The sequence below is a fragment of the Vespula vulgaris genome, chromosome 4 (genome assembly GCF_905475345.1).
Source record: "Vespula vulgaris chromosome 4, iyVesVulg1.1, whole genome shotgun sequence".
Lineage (NCBI taxonomy): Eukaryota > Metazoa > Arthropoda > Insecta > Hymenoptera > Vespidae > Vespula > Vespula vulgaris.
The window spans coordinates 5,508,393-5,525,795 of record NC_066589.1 but is presented as its reverse complement, the minus strand read 5'-3'; the positions used below and the strand labels follow the sequence as shown (position 1 = coordinate 5,525,795).

General features: G+C 28.2%; 5 protein-coding genes across 13 annotated transcripts in view; 1 reads left to right on the top strand and 4 right to left on the bottom strand.

Annotated features, from left to right (window-relative positions):
- LOC127063100 (solute carrier organic anion transporter family member 74D) overlaps nt 1-4,316 on the bottom strand; it is a 91,462-nt gene extending 87,146 nt beyond the window's left edge. For 2 of the 6 annotated variants that reach the window (XR_007781266.1, XR_007781267.1), the window contains exons 1-3: nt 4,161-4,316; nt 3,909-4,027; nt 3,511-3,827 (exon numbers count right to left, since the gene is read on the bottom strand). The gene's annotated coding sequence lies outside the window, so the exon portion shown is untranslated. Of the gene's footprint in view, nt 1-1,394; nt 3,828-3,908; nt 4,028-4,160 lie in introns of those variants that run through there. The other 4 variants (XM_050992427.1, XM_050992429.1, XR_007781265.1 and 1 more) reach the window with 3 other exon arrangements.
- An 854-nt stretch (nt 4,317-5,170) lies between these two features.
- LOC127063112 (probable elongation factor 1-delta) lies at nt 5,171-11,718 on the bottom strand. 4 transcript variants are annotated; one of them, XM_050992465.1, is made up of 9 exons: nt 11,528-11,693; nt 9,315-9,450; nt 8,083-8,526; nt 7,160-7,258; nt 6,648-6,747; nt 6,247-6,422; nt 5,809-5,878; nt 5,618-5,743; nt 5,171-5,502 (listed from the first exon to the last, which is right to left on the bottom strand). In XM_050992465.1, exons 2-9 carry the CDS (start codon nt 9,408-9,410, stop codon nt 5,348-5,350), a joined length of 1,266 nt encoding a protein of 421 aa, XP_050848422.1. In that variant the 5' UTR covers nt 9,411-9,450; nt 11,528-11,693; the 3' UTR covers nt 5,171-5,347. The 4 variants fall into 4 exon arrangements, with proteins under 4 accessions (XP_050848422.1, XP_050848424.1, XP_050848425.1 ...); XM_050992467.1 differs by having other exon boundaries at nt 8,083-8,343; XM_050992468.1 differs by lacking the exon at nt 8,083-8,526.
- Nucleotides 11,719-12,057: 339 nt separating this feature from the next.
- On the top strand, nt 12,058-13,174 carry LOC127062967 (chromatin accessibility complex 16kD protein). Its single transcript, XM_050992030.1, has 2 exons — nt 12,058-12,224; nt 12,431-13,174. Exons 1-2 carry the CDS (start codon nt 12,090-12,092, stop codon nt 12,818-12,820), a joined length of 525 nt encoding a protein of 174 aa, XP_050847987.1. The 5' UTR covers nt 12,058-12,089; the 3' UTR covers nt 12,821-13,174.
- Nucleotides 13,175-13,422: 248 nt separating this feature from the next.
- Nucleotides 13,423-14,329, bottom strand: LOC127062966 (transmembrane protein 199). The gene is made up of 2 exons (XM_050992029.1): nt 13,901-14,329; nt 13,423-13,827 (listed from the first exon to the last, which is right to left on the bottom strand). The coding sequence occupies exons 1-2, from the start codon at nt 14,316-14,318 to the stop codon at nt 13,577-13,579; spliced, it is 669 nt and encodes a 222-aa protein (XP_050847986.1). The 5' UTR covers nt 14,319-14,329; the 3' UTR covers nt 13,423-13,576.
- Nucleotides 14,330-14,463: 134 nt separating this feature from the next.
- On the bottom strand, nt 14,464-15,490 carry LOC127062968 (biogenesis of lysosome-related organelles complex 1 subunit 5). The gene is made up of 4 exons (XM_050992032.1): nt 15,411-15,490; nt 15,213-15,295; nt 14,699-14,887; nt 14,464-14,631 (listed from the first exon to the last, which is right to left on the bottom strand). Exons 1-4 carry the CDS (start codon nt 15,475-15,477, stop codon nt 14,464-14,466), a joined length of 507 nt encoding a protein of 168 aa, XP_050847989.1. The 5' UTR covers nt 15,478-15,490.
- Nucleotides 15,491-17,403: the final 1,913 nt, after the last annotated feature.

Below are 17,403 nucleotides of genomic sequence, written 5' to 3'. Positions count from 1 at the left end.
TTTTTTCTCAAATTTGTTTTTTTCATATAATTTCTATTCATTTGGTTCATATTTTTATTAATTAATGATAAGTATTTTGTGAAATAAATAGTCAATATATTTGATCAGCATTTATAATAAAATATCAGTAGTGATCGGTATAAATAATTAAGTGTCTGGGTTTATTATAAATCTGATATGATAATCTAGTTAAAATACAGACAAACTATTATATTTATAAATATGTTAATTCAAATATCAATAGTTTTTCTATTGATTCGTGTAATACTAATCGTATATATCACGTACTGATATTTTCTTATAAATATCTACTGATCATTTATTTAAAATATTTAGAAAAAAAGCGTTCAAAAAAAATACTGACCCAATAAATAGCAGCTTTTTTAGATAAATAGGTCAAGCTATATGTATACTATTATATTTATAAATTCGAGTTCGTAGATGTTTAGTTTACACATCATTTTTTTTCAAAATCTATAAGTCGTTCTCTCTTACGTGGGTAGATTAGACTATATGTATATACATACATATATATATATAATATAGAGTGGACCAAACGTTCCTAAAGGATTTTAAGAATCAACTACTCTTTCACAAAACGTCAATCGCTAACATTCTTTTTTCCAAATTGTAAAACTAGAAATCTAAAAAAAGTCTTGAAAAAAAATAACTAATATTTGAAATCACCCAAGATCTTTTGATCCATACATAAAGATTTTTTTAAGATTTATAGGTTATTTTCATCATTTATATATATACTATAGGATATAAATCGAATTTGATATCGATAATAACGGTGGTTCATTTTTGATTTGACCTACATAAAAACGAATAGGTGGAGCTTTCCTTTTTTTTTTTTTTCTTTTCTCTGTATTAATTTCTTCTTCGTTCGCGTGGGAGTCGATACGTGCTTAACAGTATGTGTCTGCGTGTGTGTATACGTGCATGTATGCATGCATATGTGTATTTAAGCGCGAAAGTATGCATCACATCGTATTTATCCAGACGGCAGACAAACATGCTCTTCAGCATGTACCGAACACCTGTCGCGTTCGTTCATTTCTAAAGAGCTCTCTATTACCAAACTCTAATACGTTTACATGTGTATTAGAAACGGCCAGTTTAGTATTCTTCGTTTCTCTTTTTCTACGAAATACTATAATTTGTATTGCTTCATTCTAATAAAAATTTGCGAATCGAAAATGTAATGATATGTTTTTTTCTTTAATCTTTTTTTTTTCTCCGAGGATCGATGAGAATTATACGTAATTGATTGATTGACTGATTGATTGATTGATTGATTGATTAGTTGGTTGATTGATTGATTGATTGATTAATTAATTAATTAATTAATTGATTGATTAAATTAAATTAAATAATATTCAGCAACTTACAAATTTGCTGGAGGATTTAAAGGCAGCAGGCGTTGCGACGAAGTAACATGCATAGGCCAATTTTCTCGATTCTTAGTATTAATTAAGATCATCGTGATCTAAGCGGAAGAAACTTGTCTCTCGTTTACTTCCTTTTCTCGATACTTTATACGTGATTCTCGCATAATTTGATCTGATAAGATCGTACAATCTCGTCGATTCTCTCCTCCGTATTATCGAAACGCGGACATATTTGAAAGAAGACGTTTCGAAGGAAATTAACCAATAAGGAAATAATCGACGATGACGTTGGCGGGAATGTAAGCGCGCGCACGATGAAATCGATCTACATATAAAATACAATTAATATCATTTCTTAATATTCGTTCTATCTAAACTAATCCTTACTACTATTCTTAACTAATACTAAACTTAACGGAGTAAAACAAGAAATATGATCGAACTTAAATAAAACATAAAGAAATATAAAAAGAATAAAAGAACAAAGTTAGAAAATGAGTTCGGGTTTAGGTTACGAATCGCGCGGTAAGTCGTGCGTAAACGATTAGCCAATGAGGTAAAGAGAGTTAGTTGGTGGCGCCACCTAACGAGCGTTAAAGCTAGAGGCGCTGCATCGTTGAGGACTAGAAATAATTGTCGCCATGTTTTGACGAAAGAGCGAGTATGGGTGAAGAGTAAGAGGAGTGGGGGAGATGGTGGTGATGGGATAGTATAGAGAAGAAAAAAGAGAAGGGATAAAAAAATGGCGGCGATGATAGGCCATCAGTCGTACCCCGTGGTGCTGTGTTTGCTTAGACTCTATGATTTCTAGACAGCGCGACGACAACGAGGACAATGACGATGACGAAGAGAACGAACGAGGACGATGGCAAGGACGAAGCCAAGAAGCAAGGACGTTACGATAACGAAGAGATTGTCGATGCTGAATAAGAAATAAGAAGGAATAGAGAAGGTCGAGTTAGACGTAAAGTTAGAATTAGAAGAATTAGAAGAGGGTGAAAAGAAGGAGGAGGAGGAAGAGGAAAAGGAAGAAAAGAAGGAGGAGGAGGAAGAGGAGGAAGAGGAGGTAGAGGAGGAAAAAGAGGACGGAAGAATGCCGCTTGAGCTCAGGATCTCGCGGCAAAAAGTGAGCGGCGAGAAAGCGAAGAGCTTCGAGAGGGCGGCGACAATACTGTCGCCGGCGACCTTGCCGTCGCCGCAACACTCGTATGACATTTGGATGCGCGGAGAACGACACGACGGAGACGTTAATCATGCGTACGCTCGCGAACAAGCCGGGAGTCCGGCGACCGTGCACGAACTTGACGGCTTTTCGCTTTCGACTGAAATCGAACGTCGACTTGCTGTCAGCCTGCCCTGACCTGCCTCCCCTTCTCTCTCTCTCTCTCTCTCTCTCTCTCTCTTTCTTTCTTTCTTTCTCTTTCCTCCCTCTCTCTCCTCGCCCCCTCCCGCGCACGCGTGTCCCTTCTATTAGTACGACGTACATGCGACATTATCTAACTTCTTATGCCTAGATAAGGCTCGTCTTCAAATAAGAAATCGAAAACCAATTGTATTCCACTAGGTGATAACATATGTTACGTTCATTGAAAAAGTTCGTTTCATTGAACGAGGTCATATTCAATATCATGGCCACTCGTCGATTATTATTTTCATGATATTTACACGTACATTAGAATACGAGGCTACGTCGCTCTTGCAAATTTACTTTTTATCTAACGCGTTATTCTCGGTTTGTTTTACCATGTCTATCATGTGTCTGTTGAGGAAATATTTAAATAAGAAAAGATTCTAAACGTTTGAAAACCATAGTTAAATATATATATATATATATGTTATATGTATACACACCATTCCGCGACGAACTATAAAAGTTGTATAAATTATAGCTCGGGGTTTAATACCTTTCTAAAAATTAATAATTAAACTATTTACGTTTTTAATAGACAAATATTTTAAACAGATTCATTTCCACACATTCAGTTTTTAGATCTTAGAAAGATAATATAGAAACCTTTATTTACATCTCTATATCATCTGTAATTATTTTTCTTTAAATACTATATTACCAAGTAAAACTTACAATTTAAATCTTATGAAACTTATATTTACATACATGGAACTTTTCCTTTGTAATGTTCCTGTCACAGAAGAATGATCGCAAAATGCATATTATATTTAATCGTACATAGTGGTATGTCTTGTAGTTATTTCTTCTCTTCGTTCAAATTATATTTCGTTTTTAATTTATCTATTTCTTCCATCTTCTTGTCAACGTCGACTCGCTTGAATGCTTTATTACTTTGATAATAAAGGACCACTAAATAACGATTACATACATTGAAACCGCTCAGATGATCACATGCATTTTTAGCATCAAAGATATCTTCATAAACAACAAATGCAGTTCCTCTAGTTTCAGCTGTATTACCACTAATGTAAAATAAAAATATAAATAATATTTTTGAAATTGTGACATGAGTAAAATCAGTGAAAGTTTCAATAGATACTCACACTCTTATTTGTCTAATTGCTCCATATTTACCAAAGATATCATACATTTCCTCTGCTGTGATCTTATAAGGTAGATTTCTAATATATAAAACTCGATTTACTTCTGGTGGGAGCCTTACCTATAAAAGAAAATCAATAATTCAAATATCTACGCAAGCACGTTTAGGTTAGGTAAAATTCCTTTATATAAATATATGTCTCGAATAAGCAAATCGTTCTATTCTTTTAGATTGTTTTTATTTTAATATTTACATTGGCTCGACGTTGTAACATAGCCATAGTCATTTTGTTAAGATAAAATTATTCTTCGTTCAAAAAAAATAAACAAACACGTTTAATAACACGTCGGATATACGATACTACACTGTAATAACTAATGGCAGTGTGACCAACATTACTTTTCTAAAGCAAATTTACGAATGGGGAAATGTAAGATCTCATTTTCAATTTTTTTCTATAGTTTTATTTTGTTATTTCATTTTTCTTTGTAACATACTCAAAAAGTTTTTACTTTAATTTAAGAAATAATTCACATGATTATTGTTACGTATCGAAGCAAAAATTAATATTTAGTCGAGCAAATGTATAAAATCAATAAACTGATAATCTTTATAATTATTTTTTTTTTACATATTTTATTTTTTACTGTATATTTTACCTTTTACTTCTTACATTTCATTTATTTAAATTTATATATATATATATATATCAATTTTGTGGTTCCGATTTAAGGAGAGAGGTTATCTTGGTGTCATTGATTTTATTTGCAATGGTTAACATGAAACAGGAAATACATTAAATTAACAGATTTTGATATAAAACAAATTTGTCTTTAGTTCAGAACTAAATTATTACTGTTTAAATAAATTATGATAACGTATATAATCATTAATTTGTTAAAAATTAATTTTATTCTCTACGCGTATTAATTACTAATCGAAATTGCTATATATGAAGCAACATATCTTTTAAATTTTTATAACAATAAATTTTATCGTGAAATATATAAAATCAGCATCTAAAAATTCATTAATATCAATCTATTATATATGTGCTTCGAGTGCAATAGATTGAAATATATATTGAAGTATATTATTTGAAACATTTTATATCAAAATGTCAATCTTTTAAATTTGAAGTTTATGTTTCGAATGATTCTAGATAATTCTTTAATTTCAAACTTTTAAAAGAGATTATTTACTTGTGTTTAATTTTTTTAATAAGTTAGGAATATGAAATAAGAGACTCATAGGATTTGATAATTTGAATGTTTCTATGGGCACTTCTATAGAAATTTTTTTTTTTTTTTAATATTTTCACGTATAGCGTGAAAGAAGCATACACGTGCATATTAGAACTGCTAATGGAATGAAAAGATGGCACAGCAAATCCGTGTTTCTATGTAACTATACCTGCCATAATATTTTCCCGAAATGAAATTATATTTTATTGAAAGCGGCAATATCAACACTTTGGACATAATCTTCGATTTCCTGTATTTGTTCAGTTAACCAATCAACAGACACTTTATCGTCCTCCACAACACAAGAAATTTGAAGTTTGTGAATACCAAAAGCAAGTGGCACAAGTTTAGCTGAAATAATAAAACCACAGATGTTTTATTAGTTTATAATATATTAATTGTTTTATATATATATTAAAAAAAGAAAAAAATGTAAAATTGTAATTAAATAGCTCATTGGATTTACCTGCACCCCATAGTAATCCATCAGTTTCAATTTTTCGTACTTCAGCCTCCATAATATTCATATCAGTTTCATCATCCCATGGTTTAACATCAAGTATTATGTTAGATTTAGCAATCAATGCCGGCTCTATTTATAAGAAATATATTAAGTCATTATAAAATGATTAAACTTAAAAAAATCATCCAACTCACTTTTAGCCTTTTTTGCAGCATATGCAGCAAGACGTTCTTCTCTAATTCTAGCAGCTTCTGCATCTTCACCCTAATAAGTTAGAAATTGATGGGATTGGTGATTATAATTTATCTCTTGAAATAATTCCGTTAATTAGTTACTACGATTGTATTGAAATTTGTGTCAAGAATGGTAAGAAATGGTTGACTTTATATGGTTGATATTAGTGTCTTGGGAATATCTGGTGTATACTGATTAATAAAAATACGCGATTTTTTTGTTTGTTTTTAAAAATTCTGAAAATTAAAATTAAAGAAGCATTCCATGTCTTTGTGGCTTACAGAATATATGCTGAGTAAAGTGTTGGTATTTCTATTAGTAAACTATATCGATCATATGTATGTATAATTATTATATGTAACAAATTTAAGAATTTTTTTTTCCATCTGCTCACTTGCCTCTGAATCTGAACCAAATAGATCGATATCTTCATCATCTTCTTTGTCCGATGCCTTTTCTAACCCTGTATCGGGTTTAGCAGGACAAATTTGTAAAACTGGATATGTTTTTTCTTCCTCAAGTACTTTTACACGTTTCTCCAGCTTTTCAATAATATATCTCAATTCTTGAACAACTATATATAAAGTTTGTTAAAATAATATGAATTATTGTTTAAATGTTGTTATCTATTATATTAAAATTAGATACAATTTATTAATATATAGGTTAACAATATATAAATTTATTAAATTTAACTTATAACTATCACCTATCTTTTTATGATATTATATTTATCAAATGAAGTAAGTTAATTAATTAGTTTACAGGGTTCTAATATAAAAATTCAGTTTATTCTCACCATTTCGTAAATCCTGATTATCTTTCTCAAGAGTAGCTATGCGCGATCCAACATCTTGATTGGAATGAGATACTCCAGCAAGTGCGGCAATATCATCCATCTGTAAATGTGTTAAAATTGACTATAGAACTAATTCGTTTTTATAACATTTAGATCTTCATAATTCTATTGAAAAGACATTGAATACAATATTTCCTTTTATTAAATTTAAATTCAAATTACACATTATAAAATTTGTCTCAACTTTTCAATATCCATTTATTAAATATTAATCATGAGAAAAAAAAATGTCACTAATGACATCAATATAAGAAACATTTTCAATGAGAAAAAATTAAATAAGTACTTGTATGTGTGTATGTGTCATCTGATTAAGCTGGCTAGGATTAAATAATAACTATACTATATGCATTTGACTAATAATACATGTTACAATTATAAGCAGACATGAAAATGCATTATTTTGATAAACATAAAAACTTGTTACTATGAAAAATGAGTGCTGTACTCACACATTGTAAGGATTGTTTAATATGTTGACGTGCCTTGGCAACTTCATTGGCTAAACTTCCACCAGCAGGTAGGATTGGACAAGTGGACTGTTGGTTTCCCTATATCCACCGATATTAAAGGTTAAATTACACCAGGTTGATTAAGGCAATCCAATCTATGTCGTATCTCCACTAATATATTTTACAGTTAAAATAAGCATAATTGGTTGTTAGCCAAGTGGAGATAGACATTAAGCATTATGAAGAATGCTTACATATATGCCCAAATTACGAACAATTTGTACACAACAAAGCCAAGCATTAAAAACAGTTATATTATGTTAAGTCCCATAGATACTCATCACCAAGAAAGTCTCAAATACTAACTGAATCAAACTGTCATTAATTTGATCATATCAATTATTATTATTAATTTAATACTTACATGTCATTTATCATAAATATTTTTTGCAAATAATATAGGTAAATTTGTTAATGCAAGCATGCTTTATTAAAACAAGTATAGTAATATCTAATTCGAATAAAAATTATTAATAAATAAATTATAATCTGACAACATATGTGTATATATATATATGATATGCCAGGTAAGTCATATAAAATTAAATCTTGAAGTAAGAAGAATTATTAATTCTTTTTTTCATAAGATTAGAAATGTACATTTCTATTACATATTTTTTTTATACGCTTCTAATAGATGTTTATTTTCGATGACTTACTTAGTATATACGAAGATAGATATATTTAAAAAAAAATGAAAAAATAATAATAATAATAATAATAAATAATAATAATAAGCATAATAAAAAAATAATATGTTAACGAAAATAACTAACCTAAAATTGTGATTGTGCTGAAGTCAAATAAAAAAGTGCCATTTATACACATATAACACTAATTTTCTAATACATTAAAATTAATACCTGATTAGGCAATTGTTCTTTTTGCTCCTTAATATCATTTTTTCCTTTTCCTCTATTTCTATGTCTTGTATCAGCCTTGTTCTTTTTTTCTTTAACTTCTTTTGAAGTACACTTTGTAACCGTATCATTACAAATTTTTATATCTTCTTTTTGTGTATGTATCACATTACATTTTTCTGTGATATCCAAGTTGTCCATTTTTAATATATTACACTCATCTTCTTTTTTAAGATTTTTAGAATTTTTTACTTGGCACTTATACTGTTTTAAAATATCAGTAGATACATTATTATCTGAGAGTAACGATTTATTGTCTTTACATTTTTCAGATTTTCCAGATTTTGATTTTGTTGAAGCATTTATATTTATTAGGTCTTCATGCTTGTTAATTACAGAATTATCAGTGTTAATGGTATAGCTTCTTATAACCTTGTTGGACATCACCTTAAAACATGTTTCACTTTGTGCAAATACAAGATAAAGTCTTGCTAAGAGCACAAAAAGCGTAAAGAAATTGACTACATATTAATATTATGTAATTTATAAAAAATATGTAAGAGTAAGTTTTTATAGCATAATATGCACATATTTATTAGTTGTATTTATGTGTATGTAAATTGTGTAATATGAATCTATTTATAATATGGAATGTTTTCATAATATAATGTGTAAAAGATTTTCAAGTACAATTAGAATACCACTGTTCAGTTTTCTCAGTATTGTATTCTTTGAGGAAATATTTTAATGTGAAAATACCTATGCTGACCTGCATTATGGCTTAAGATACAATACATAAAGTTAGTTTGCAATTAACAAATTTTCCCAACATCATAAAAACTCAGGACACACGAATAAGCATTAAAAGGATCTTGTTATTACCCATCACCAGATATTCCCTCAAATATGTGTTAAGGATGTTAGTGGTTAATTATATAGCATACTCCAAACCCATGAATATAAAATTGTAAGTGAAGGAAAAATTTATGCAGATTAGCTGTGGATGCTGGGAGCAATGATAATAAATATATGTCTAATAGTTTTATATTTATACATTTTTTCATGATACACACTGAAGACAAGATATTAATTGAAATTATGAATTTTGGGGAATTTGTATATGACACATTTACTATGTACTGCAATAGTTTATCTAATTCAGACTTATTGCTGGTTTTTTCTTTTTTTTAATTTCACGTAAATCAAGAAACCAGATGGAAACAATGATTTCTTACCTTAGCCATTCGTTCAAAATATAGCCGCTCTGCTTTATCATAGGATGGCTTCTCAAACCATACCTTCTCATGTGTAAGAGCTGTTGCTGTTGCCATATTTACTGCAGTTATATTTGAAGCTAAAGTATAATAATTTCTGTAACAAAATTTATATTGAAATAATTTATATAATTGTATCATTATTGATGAGAATTGATATTTAAAGTTACAAAAATTGTTTTTGAAAAATATATTGCAAGAAAATTCTTAATGTATGTATAATTAAAAAGATAAAATGAATGAAAAAATATGCTTAGATAATAGATAATAACATAAAATTCATTACATTTATTATATGAAAATACAAAAATGTCAAATAGTTCTATGATTATATATACATATACTTTAAAATAGTTTATGTCATAAGCACATAATATAACAATAAATTTCTTTGATTTATATAACAATAATACTCACTAACAACTATCATCATCACTAAAGTAAATATTTTCATTAGTATTGATCTTTGTTGTTTTGTAACAAGATAACCTTAGTTGATATAAAGGTTTATTTGTTTTCAAAATTTGATCAGTAGATTTATTCATTATTTCATTTAGTATATCATAAATTTGTTTCTCTTGATCCTTAGGGCAAACACATGGAAATATTTCTACAGGATCAAAGTATTTTACAAATGCTTTAAGTTCATTAAACGAAGAATGTAAAGAATAGCATACATTATAAGTTCTTTCTCTGTGTTCATCCCACTCAGCTATCTTTGATATATCTTTTCCTTGCCATTTTAATACCGATGGCACAATAATTAATATATTTTCTTTGCTTACATCATAACGACACTTTAACGATCGATCTGATTTTTTAGTACATGCATGTATAGGAGTACTGTTAAAATCATTTGTAATATGAGGAGCTAATTCAGTAATACAACAGTAAGTATCGTACACATGATCTCTAACATGAATTTTCATATTTAAAGACTTTGATAATTCCATGAAAAGAAACTCTGAACCATAACAGGCAGAACATTCCAGCATAACAACATTCCTTGGGTCTTGATCGAGCCATTCCTTAATTGCTTCATGTATTTTCATTATACTTTCTTTTCGAGATGGCAAATATGAAAACTCTGGGTTTAAAAAAGTTGTATCTAAATAAATTTTATCAAGTTTCTTTGGAAGTAATCTATAACCTTGTTTTACATGCAAAGACCTTAACTTTGAAAAATCATTTGGATTAATTCTAAAGTCTCCAGTATAAAGCACTAATTTATCTTGCTTTTGAAAGAGAAACATGAGAGAGCCTGGGCAATGCCCAGCTGAAATACTTATTACTACAACAATGTGATTATTACCCTGTTTATCATCATATTCTATAACAAGCGGAGTATCTATATAAATCTCTTTTATTTTGCAATTTTCATTTAAACTAAACGTATTTTGCAAAATTAATTTACTGATCGGACTACAATAGAGATACTTATTACATTTTTCTAAGTATTCAAAAAATGAATAATTTAAACCATTCATATGATCTACATGACAATGGCTAAGAAAAAATACAGAGGAGTCAAGATTTTTTCCGCTAAATGAATCCACAGAGATAGCTGGTAATTCCTCGATAAGCCCAAGAAAAGTTGACATTGTGCCATTTGGAATATACCTGTAATATAGAAACGAAGTGTGGCAACTACATCGATAACCTCTTACAGATTAATAAGTTAAAGAAAATGCTATATACGTAAAAATCTTTAAAAGATTATTCTATCAAGAAATTCATGAAATGCGATTTATAGTACATTCGTTTTATTTAACCTCTCTACTACTTTCAAATTTAATATAAATTCAATTCGTGAATTTGTAACGAAGTATTGTAGGCTTATATATAGAGTAATCTACACACACACAGAGACACACACGACGCCGCACGTATGAACGCACGCGAGCACATACACACACACCACACACACATACGTATATTACGTAGTTCATACTGATAAAATTATTAGAAATAAAATAATTACGAGTTAAATCACTTGCACATTTCAAAAAAATATATTTCTTATCATTATTATTTCATGTTAACCATGTGCGTTATCGATCGTTCTATTCGTCGCTGTATATATATATGTATATATATATATATATATATAATTTTACAGACATTAAGACTATATATATTACATATTTTTCTAATGAAATAGTATATATAATTACCTTAATAATCGTTTGATATACGTTGGCACAAGGAATTTCACAAATTCGATGCAACAATTATCTTCTGACCGATCTGCCACGGATAATCAGTCTGTACCGGATCTAGAAATCGAATGGAGAGAACAATGAAGTACCTATGCATACAAATATTATAAGAGAAGCTGACAAAGCAATAGCGGAGAATTTTGTAACTATTTTTCGAAATGTTACTAGAATAGTTACTGTTCTGTTATATAGAGTTTACATTGTTATATAATTTACATGCAGAAATGGAATGAAATTTAGATGAAAAGATAAGAAAATAAGTAGGAAATGTAGAATGAAATTTTTTCATACAAGATTTCGAAATGATTTATTAAATTAATAATAAATAATAATAAAATTATAACTATATATCACATTTTAGTTAAAATAATAATTTTGAATCCAAGGATATCGATGAAATCGTTGAAACGTTTATTCTATTTAAAAATGGCGGGTAACGAAGTTCGATGTCTACGTCGTTAGTCAATTTCTAGTAGCGTCTTTCAGTTTGTATTGATTTGTCAGATTAATTTTAAAAATGGCGGCGCAAGGTTTACCTTCCAAAATGAAGGAATTACGTTTACCTATTTCAAGAGTAAAAACTATAATGAAAAGTTCACCTTATGTCGATACAGTTGGACAAGACGGATTGTATTTAGTTACAAAAGCTACGGTAAGTTGTTTATGACAAATATACGGAAGTTCGAAAGATGCAAGTACATTCGAGTACGGTGGTTAGGCCGACTTGCGTATTTTACGGCGGGATTATTAAAAATATTATAATTTCATGGTTTTCATTAACGTTTATTAAATTTACATATATTTAAGTTAGAATAATATATACGTATTTGTTAATTACAAATGTTTTGATCTCTTTAGGAATTGTTTATTCACTATCTAACAGAAGAAGCTCATATGCAAAATAATAAAGGGAATAATTTAGATTACAAGCATTTAGCAGAAGTTGTACAAACAAATGATACACTGGAATTTTTACGAGAAATAATGCCACGAAAAATTACCGTAAGGCAATTCAAGGAGATGATGGCAGCTAAATCATCGAATAGTAGTTCTTCTGAAAGTAGCTCAGACTCGGATAGTGATAGCGAGTCTGATACTGACTCTTGTTCTAATAGCGACAATAAAGAAGATAATGAAATATCAGGTAGTGAACATGAAACAGAAGCACAAGAAAATGGTAAATGTAGTTTCAGTGATAAAAGTGAGGCTAGTGGTAAAAGTGACAGCGAAGAGGAATCTAAGAGGTAGAAATAAGAAAATAGGATAAAATCCTATTATATTCATAGGTTATCCTTAATAAGTATTTTAGAAGATATTTAGTCTGCAATTTTATTTTTAAGACATTTTATTAAAGACGTCAAGTTATGTCTATATGATTCTTATTAATTGATATGGATCATATTATCGTAATAATGAATGACCAAAAATATTAAAATTTAGTCAAAATTAAGAATAACAAAGGATATAAAATTAATTGTATTTTTACTCGAATATTGTTAATTCAACTAATTTTAGAGCAAAAATTTCTTTTAAAAGAAATACATTTTTAAATCTTTATATTTCATATATTTTTCAATAAAGTCGTCATTTTTAATTTGTGTGTATTTATAGTACAATAGTGTCTTTTGTAATGCACATATGTATTTATTTAAAAGAATTAATTTTTATAATAAAATAAAAGAAAAAAGCAATATACAATTTGATCACCTACATACATACATACATACATACATACATACATACATACATACATACATACATACATACATACATACATACATACATACATACATACATACATACATACATACATACATATATATATATATATATATATATATATATATATATATTATAATGCATTAGTACTATTATAAACAACTTAAAGGTATAAAGAATTTGTAAATGCCATATCAATTTTTTAGTAATAACAAGCATTTTGATTTATGATTTTTAAATTCACATTTATAAGATGATATAAAATATTCTTGTCTGATTTACATTTTATTCTTGATGTAATTTTGTAGGTTTAGGTGTTGAAAATACATCATAACAATCTTCATTTAACTTAATAGCCAGAAAATAGATTTCAGCCAAAGCAATTACTAATGCACATATTATACCTAATAATAGTCTAAATCCAAAATCTAAATTACCAACTATTAACTCTACTCCAACAAAACCAAATGCAAATCCTGCTAATACAGAGAAGATAAATTGTGCAACAGCAATTAGTTGTTTATTTATTTGCTTCACTGTAAATAAAAAAGTGAAATAAAAATTTAGTTATATAAATAATAAAGTATCAATTAAAATATTATTTCTTACTTTGATAGGCTAATGTATCTTCTGGTAAATCTTTTCGTGTGGAATCAACACTTTTAGTCATAGCTTTATATTCTCTTGCATTTTGTTGTGCTGTCAGTTTTTGTATCCTTGCTTCCAATTCAGGATTTCTGGGTGTAATTTTTGGTGTTGGTAATATTACATCGACACCCTCTAATATTTCATGTAAATATACCTTTTCAGCTGTAGTTTTTCTATATTCTTGTAAATAATTATTTAACCAATTTATATCACTTAATTTCAATAAAACATCATTGCACTTCTTCCTATTACTGCTTTTTAACATAGCAATACCAGGTGGAGCATCATTTACATCAGATATGTATTTCCAAACAAAATCTATTAATTTTGCATTTGGTTTCACACATATGGATGGATCATCGATTGTTTCTACAGGCATTTTTATATCATATAAAAATGATATAAATATTATTTCAAAAAATGGTATTAATATTATAATGATATTAAGTATTTATATGTGTGTAGTACTACTGTAATTATTTTAAGAATGGATTGGAAGCTGTAAATGTAAGATATTAATTAAATCAAGGTGTGATGTGTAACTTTTTTTCTAAATCAATATAATATTCTTTGATTTCGTTTTCTTTGTCCTGAAAGGCTTTATCTACTTTTTGGCATTTGTCACTCATATCATTTATAAACTTTTCCCATTCCACTTTACGAATTTCTCTGTTTTGTTGCAAAGCAAAATCCTGCAATATAGCAGTAATTTCTAATAATAAATGAATTATTTTTTATTGCTAATTTTAAAATACATACACTATCAAATTCTTCTTGTCTTTGAAGTACTCGTTCGCACATACTAAGTGCAACATCGATATTTGCTTTTAAACTTGGTAAATGACAATCTCCAAGTTGTTCTGCACGAGGCAACTGATTCTGATCTAGTTCCGTTGAATATTCTAGTATTTTGAAAAGTCTCTCCACCTCCCCGTCGTCTCTTTTTTCCTAGACAAATACAAATCTGTAAATATTCTGATTACTTATATTTAAAGCTTTATCGCATAACTTATTTCATTCATTTTTTAGCATTATAACATTATAGTAAAGAATAAATATATATATATAATGTGAAAAGACTTTTAATGTCTGCAAGCTTTATTTAAATATATTATGTTTACAATTATCAGGTTATATATGTAACAATGTAGATAGGAAACTATGAAGTTGAAAAAAAATAAATTACCTTGATTCAAGAAAACAATTTATTTGATTTGTTTTCGATAATGAAATAATTTTTAATTATTGTTATAATAGAAAAACGTTCATTTACCTGAAATTCTCTTAAGAAAAAAGTTATTTCCCCTTGGATAAATGGTCGATGTTCAAAGAGTCTACTCCAAATTTCTCCCGTGTCTACGAAAACGTGATCTCGAATAATGTCATTGTAAACATCTTTGATATAATAATATGTTATTAAGTTTGGAATATTTTTCTTTCTAAATTTTCAAATATTATTACATGATCGCACCTTTGATAACGGACGCCATGCTGTCGATGGAAACACTTCGTAACGTAACACAAATGAGTTCAATCATATGATCGAGTATAGTTCATTGCGCAAGCGTATATTTCTGTCCTCAATCGATTTTTCTAATAAAATAAATAAATAATTAATACAATATAGAATAAATAAGAAAAAGTAATTTTTGCAAAAATATCTGGTAAATATTCATTAAAATATACATCACATTTTTTAATTAAATTTTCGTTTCGTTATTTAATATAATTTAATAATTGATTATAATTTAATAAATTTATTAAAGAAAATCTTTTCATTATAATTATAATAGAATATTATTGTTATAATCGTGTAAATATATTATAAAAATGATGTGTAATATGTATCATCGTCATATTTGAATTCTATTGAATAGCGCGGGAAAATAAGAGCCAATCATAGAACGTCCTTTATTTTTATGAAACGTTTTTATATCCTTTCTACTTTTATTCAAAGATATTTCATGAAGCTTCGAAGTGATGCTTAGAATATCATTTAACAAATAGTTTAACGTTACGTGTGAATTGTTGATTGCGAGAGAAGTAATATGAGAAGGAAGAGCATAGAATTGCGTAGAATTTGAGACGTCAGGTATTATGATCAGGAGCTTTTGAACGAAATGACAAATATCGATTTTCAATCCTTATAAGAGATAGAATATCGTTCGCCATTTTCGGTTGAAAGCTTTCGATTGATTTTATCATAGAACAATTTAAATAGAATTAACGATAATTAATTGCTTTCTCTATCTCTCTTTCTATATATATATATATATATATATATATATATATATATATATATATATATAATCAGACAATATATTAAATAATAATAAAAAATAATTATTTTGCATAATATTTGAAATAACCTTATTTGAATAACTTCATTAACTACCGTCAGTATGTTTCAAAGAAATTTACGTTTTTATCATCAGTCGATCAACAGTTTCTCTTTTCTTTTTTTCGTTAAATATTTAATTTTATTTTTCAAATATTTATTATTTTATAGGGATATTTTGTTTTAGTATATGTCATTAAAAAAGAAAAAAAGAGTTTCATAATAAAATTATCAGTTTATCTCTGTCGTCATTTATACGTATACGTACAAATGTATCATAGTACATTTGAGCAGGTACATATATGTATATTATAATATTTCTCTGACTGCTTTTCTAGCTCAAACGAGAATTCGTAACGTGTGTAATCTTTCCAATTAATTTACTAGTTTCCTTTCTCTATGACAAACGTGCCGTTACTCTAAGTCTTGTAGATCTTCCAAAAGGAAACTAACTACAGGAAGTTAGTTTAGTTTCCAATTCGACGAAAACCGCGAGAAGCTGCACCGGTGACTCGACGCCAAGTACGTGTCTGACTTATCGTCGATTTGATCACTTATCTATGTTTCTGACTAGCGTGGGTCTTGATCACTGATACACACACACACACACACAACATACGCATCATATAAAATCCTCCCCTACACATAAGTGAATAAAATTGATTTATATTTTTGTAAGATATTTTTGCTTTTTAATGTCTCTTTTTTTTTTAAGTAATATGAAAAATTCATGCTCCATTTTTATAGTATAGTTTTTTAGTACAGTTTAAGTAGATTTTTAAGTATAATTCTAAAACTGTACTAAATCTTTTTCAAGGTTTTATGAATCCTCAGAAAAATATTTCGATGGAAAATCGATACTAATGAAGCATCAATAGAAATCAGCATAGTAGATGAAGTAAAATGAGATACGATCGTGATGCGAGATCGGAGATGGTTTACTTACTAACGTATCGTATAATCAAATATTCTGAGGTTCACGATGAAGCATCACTACCACCTGGATGGGCGTACACCTAAGTAAGCATACATTACGTAAATAATTCCAGACGGAATACGATAATAATCAATACTCTCGCGTTATGGCGCCTACGTATATGTATATTTTATTAACTTGTAGAGAGAT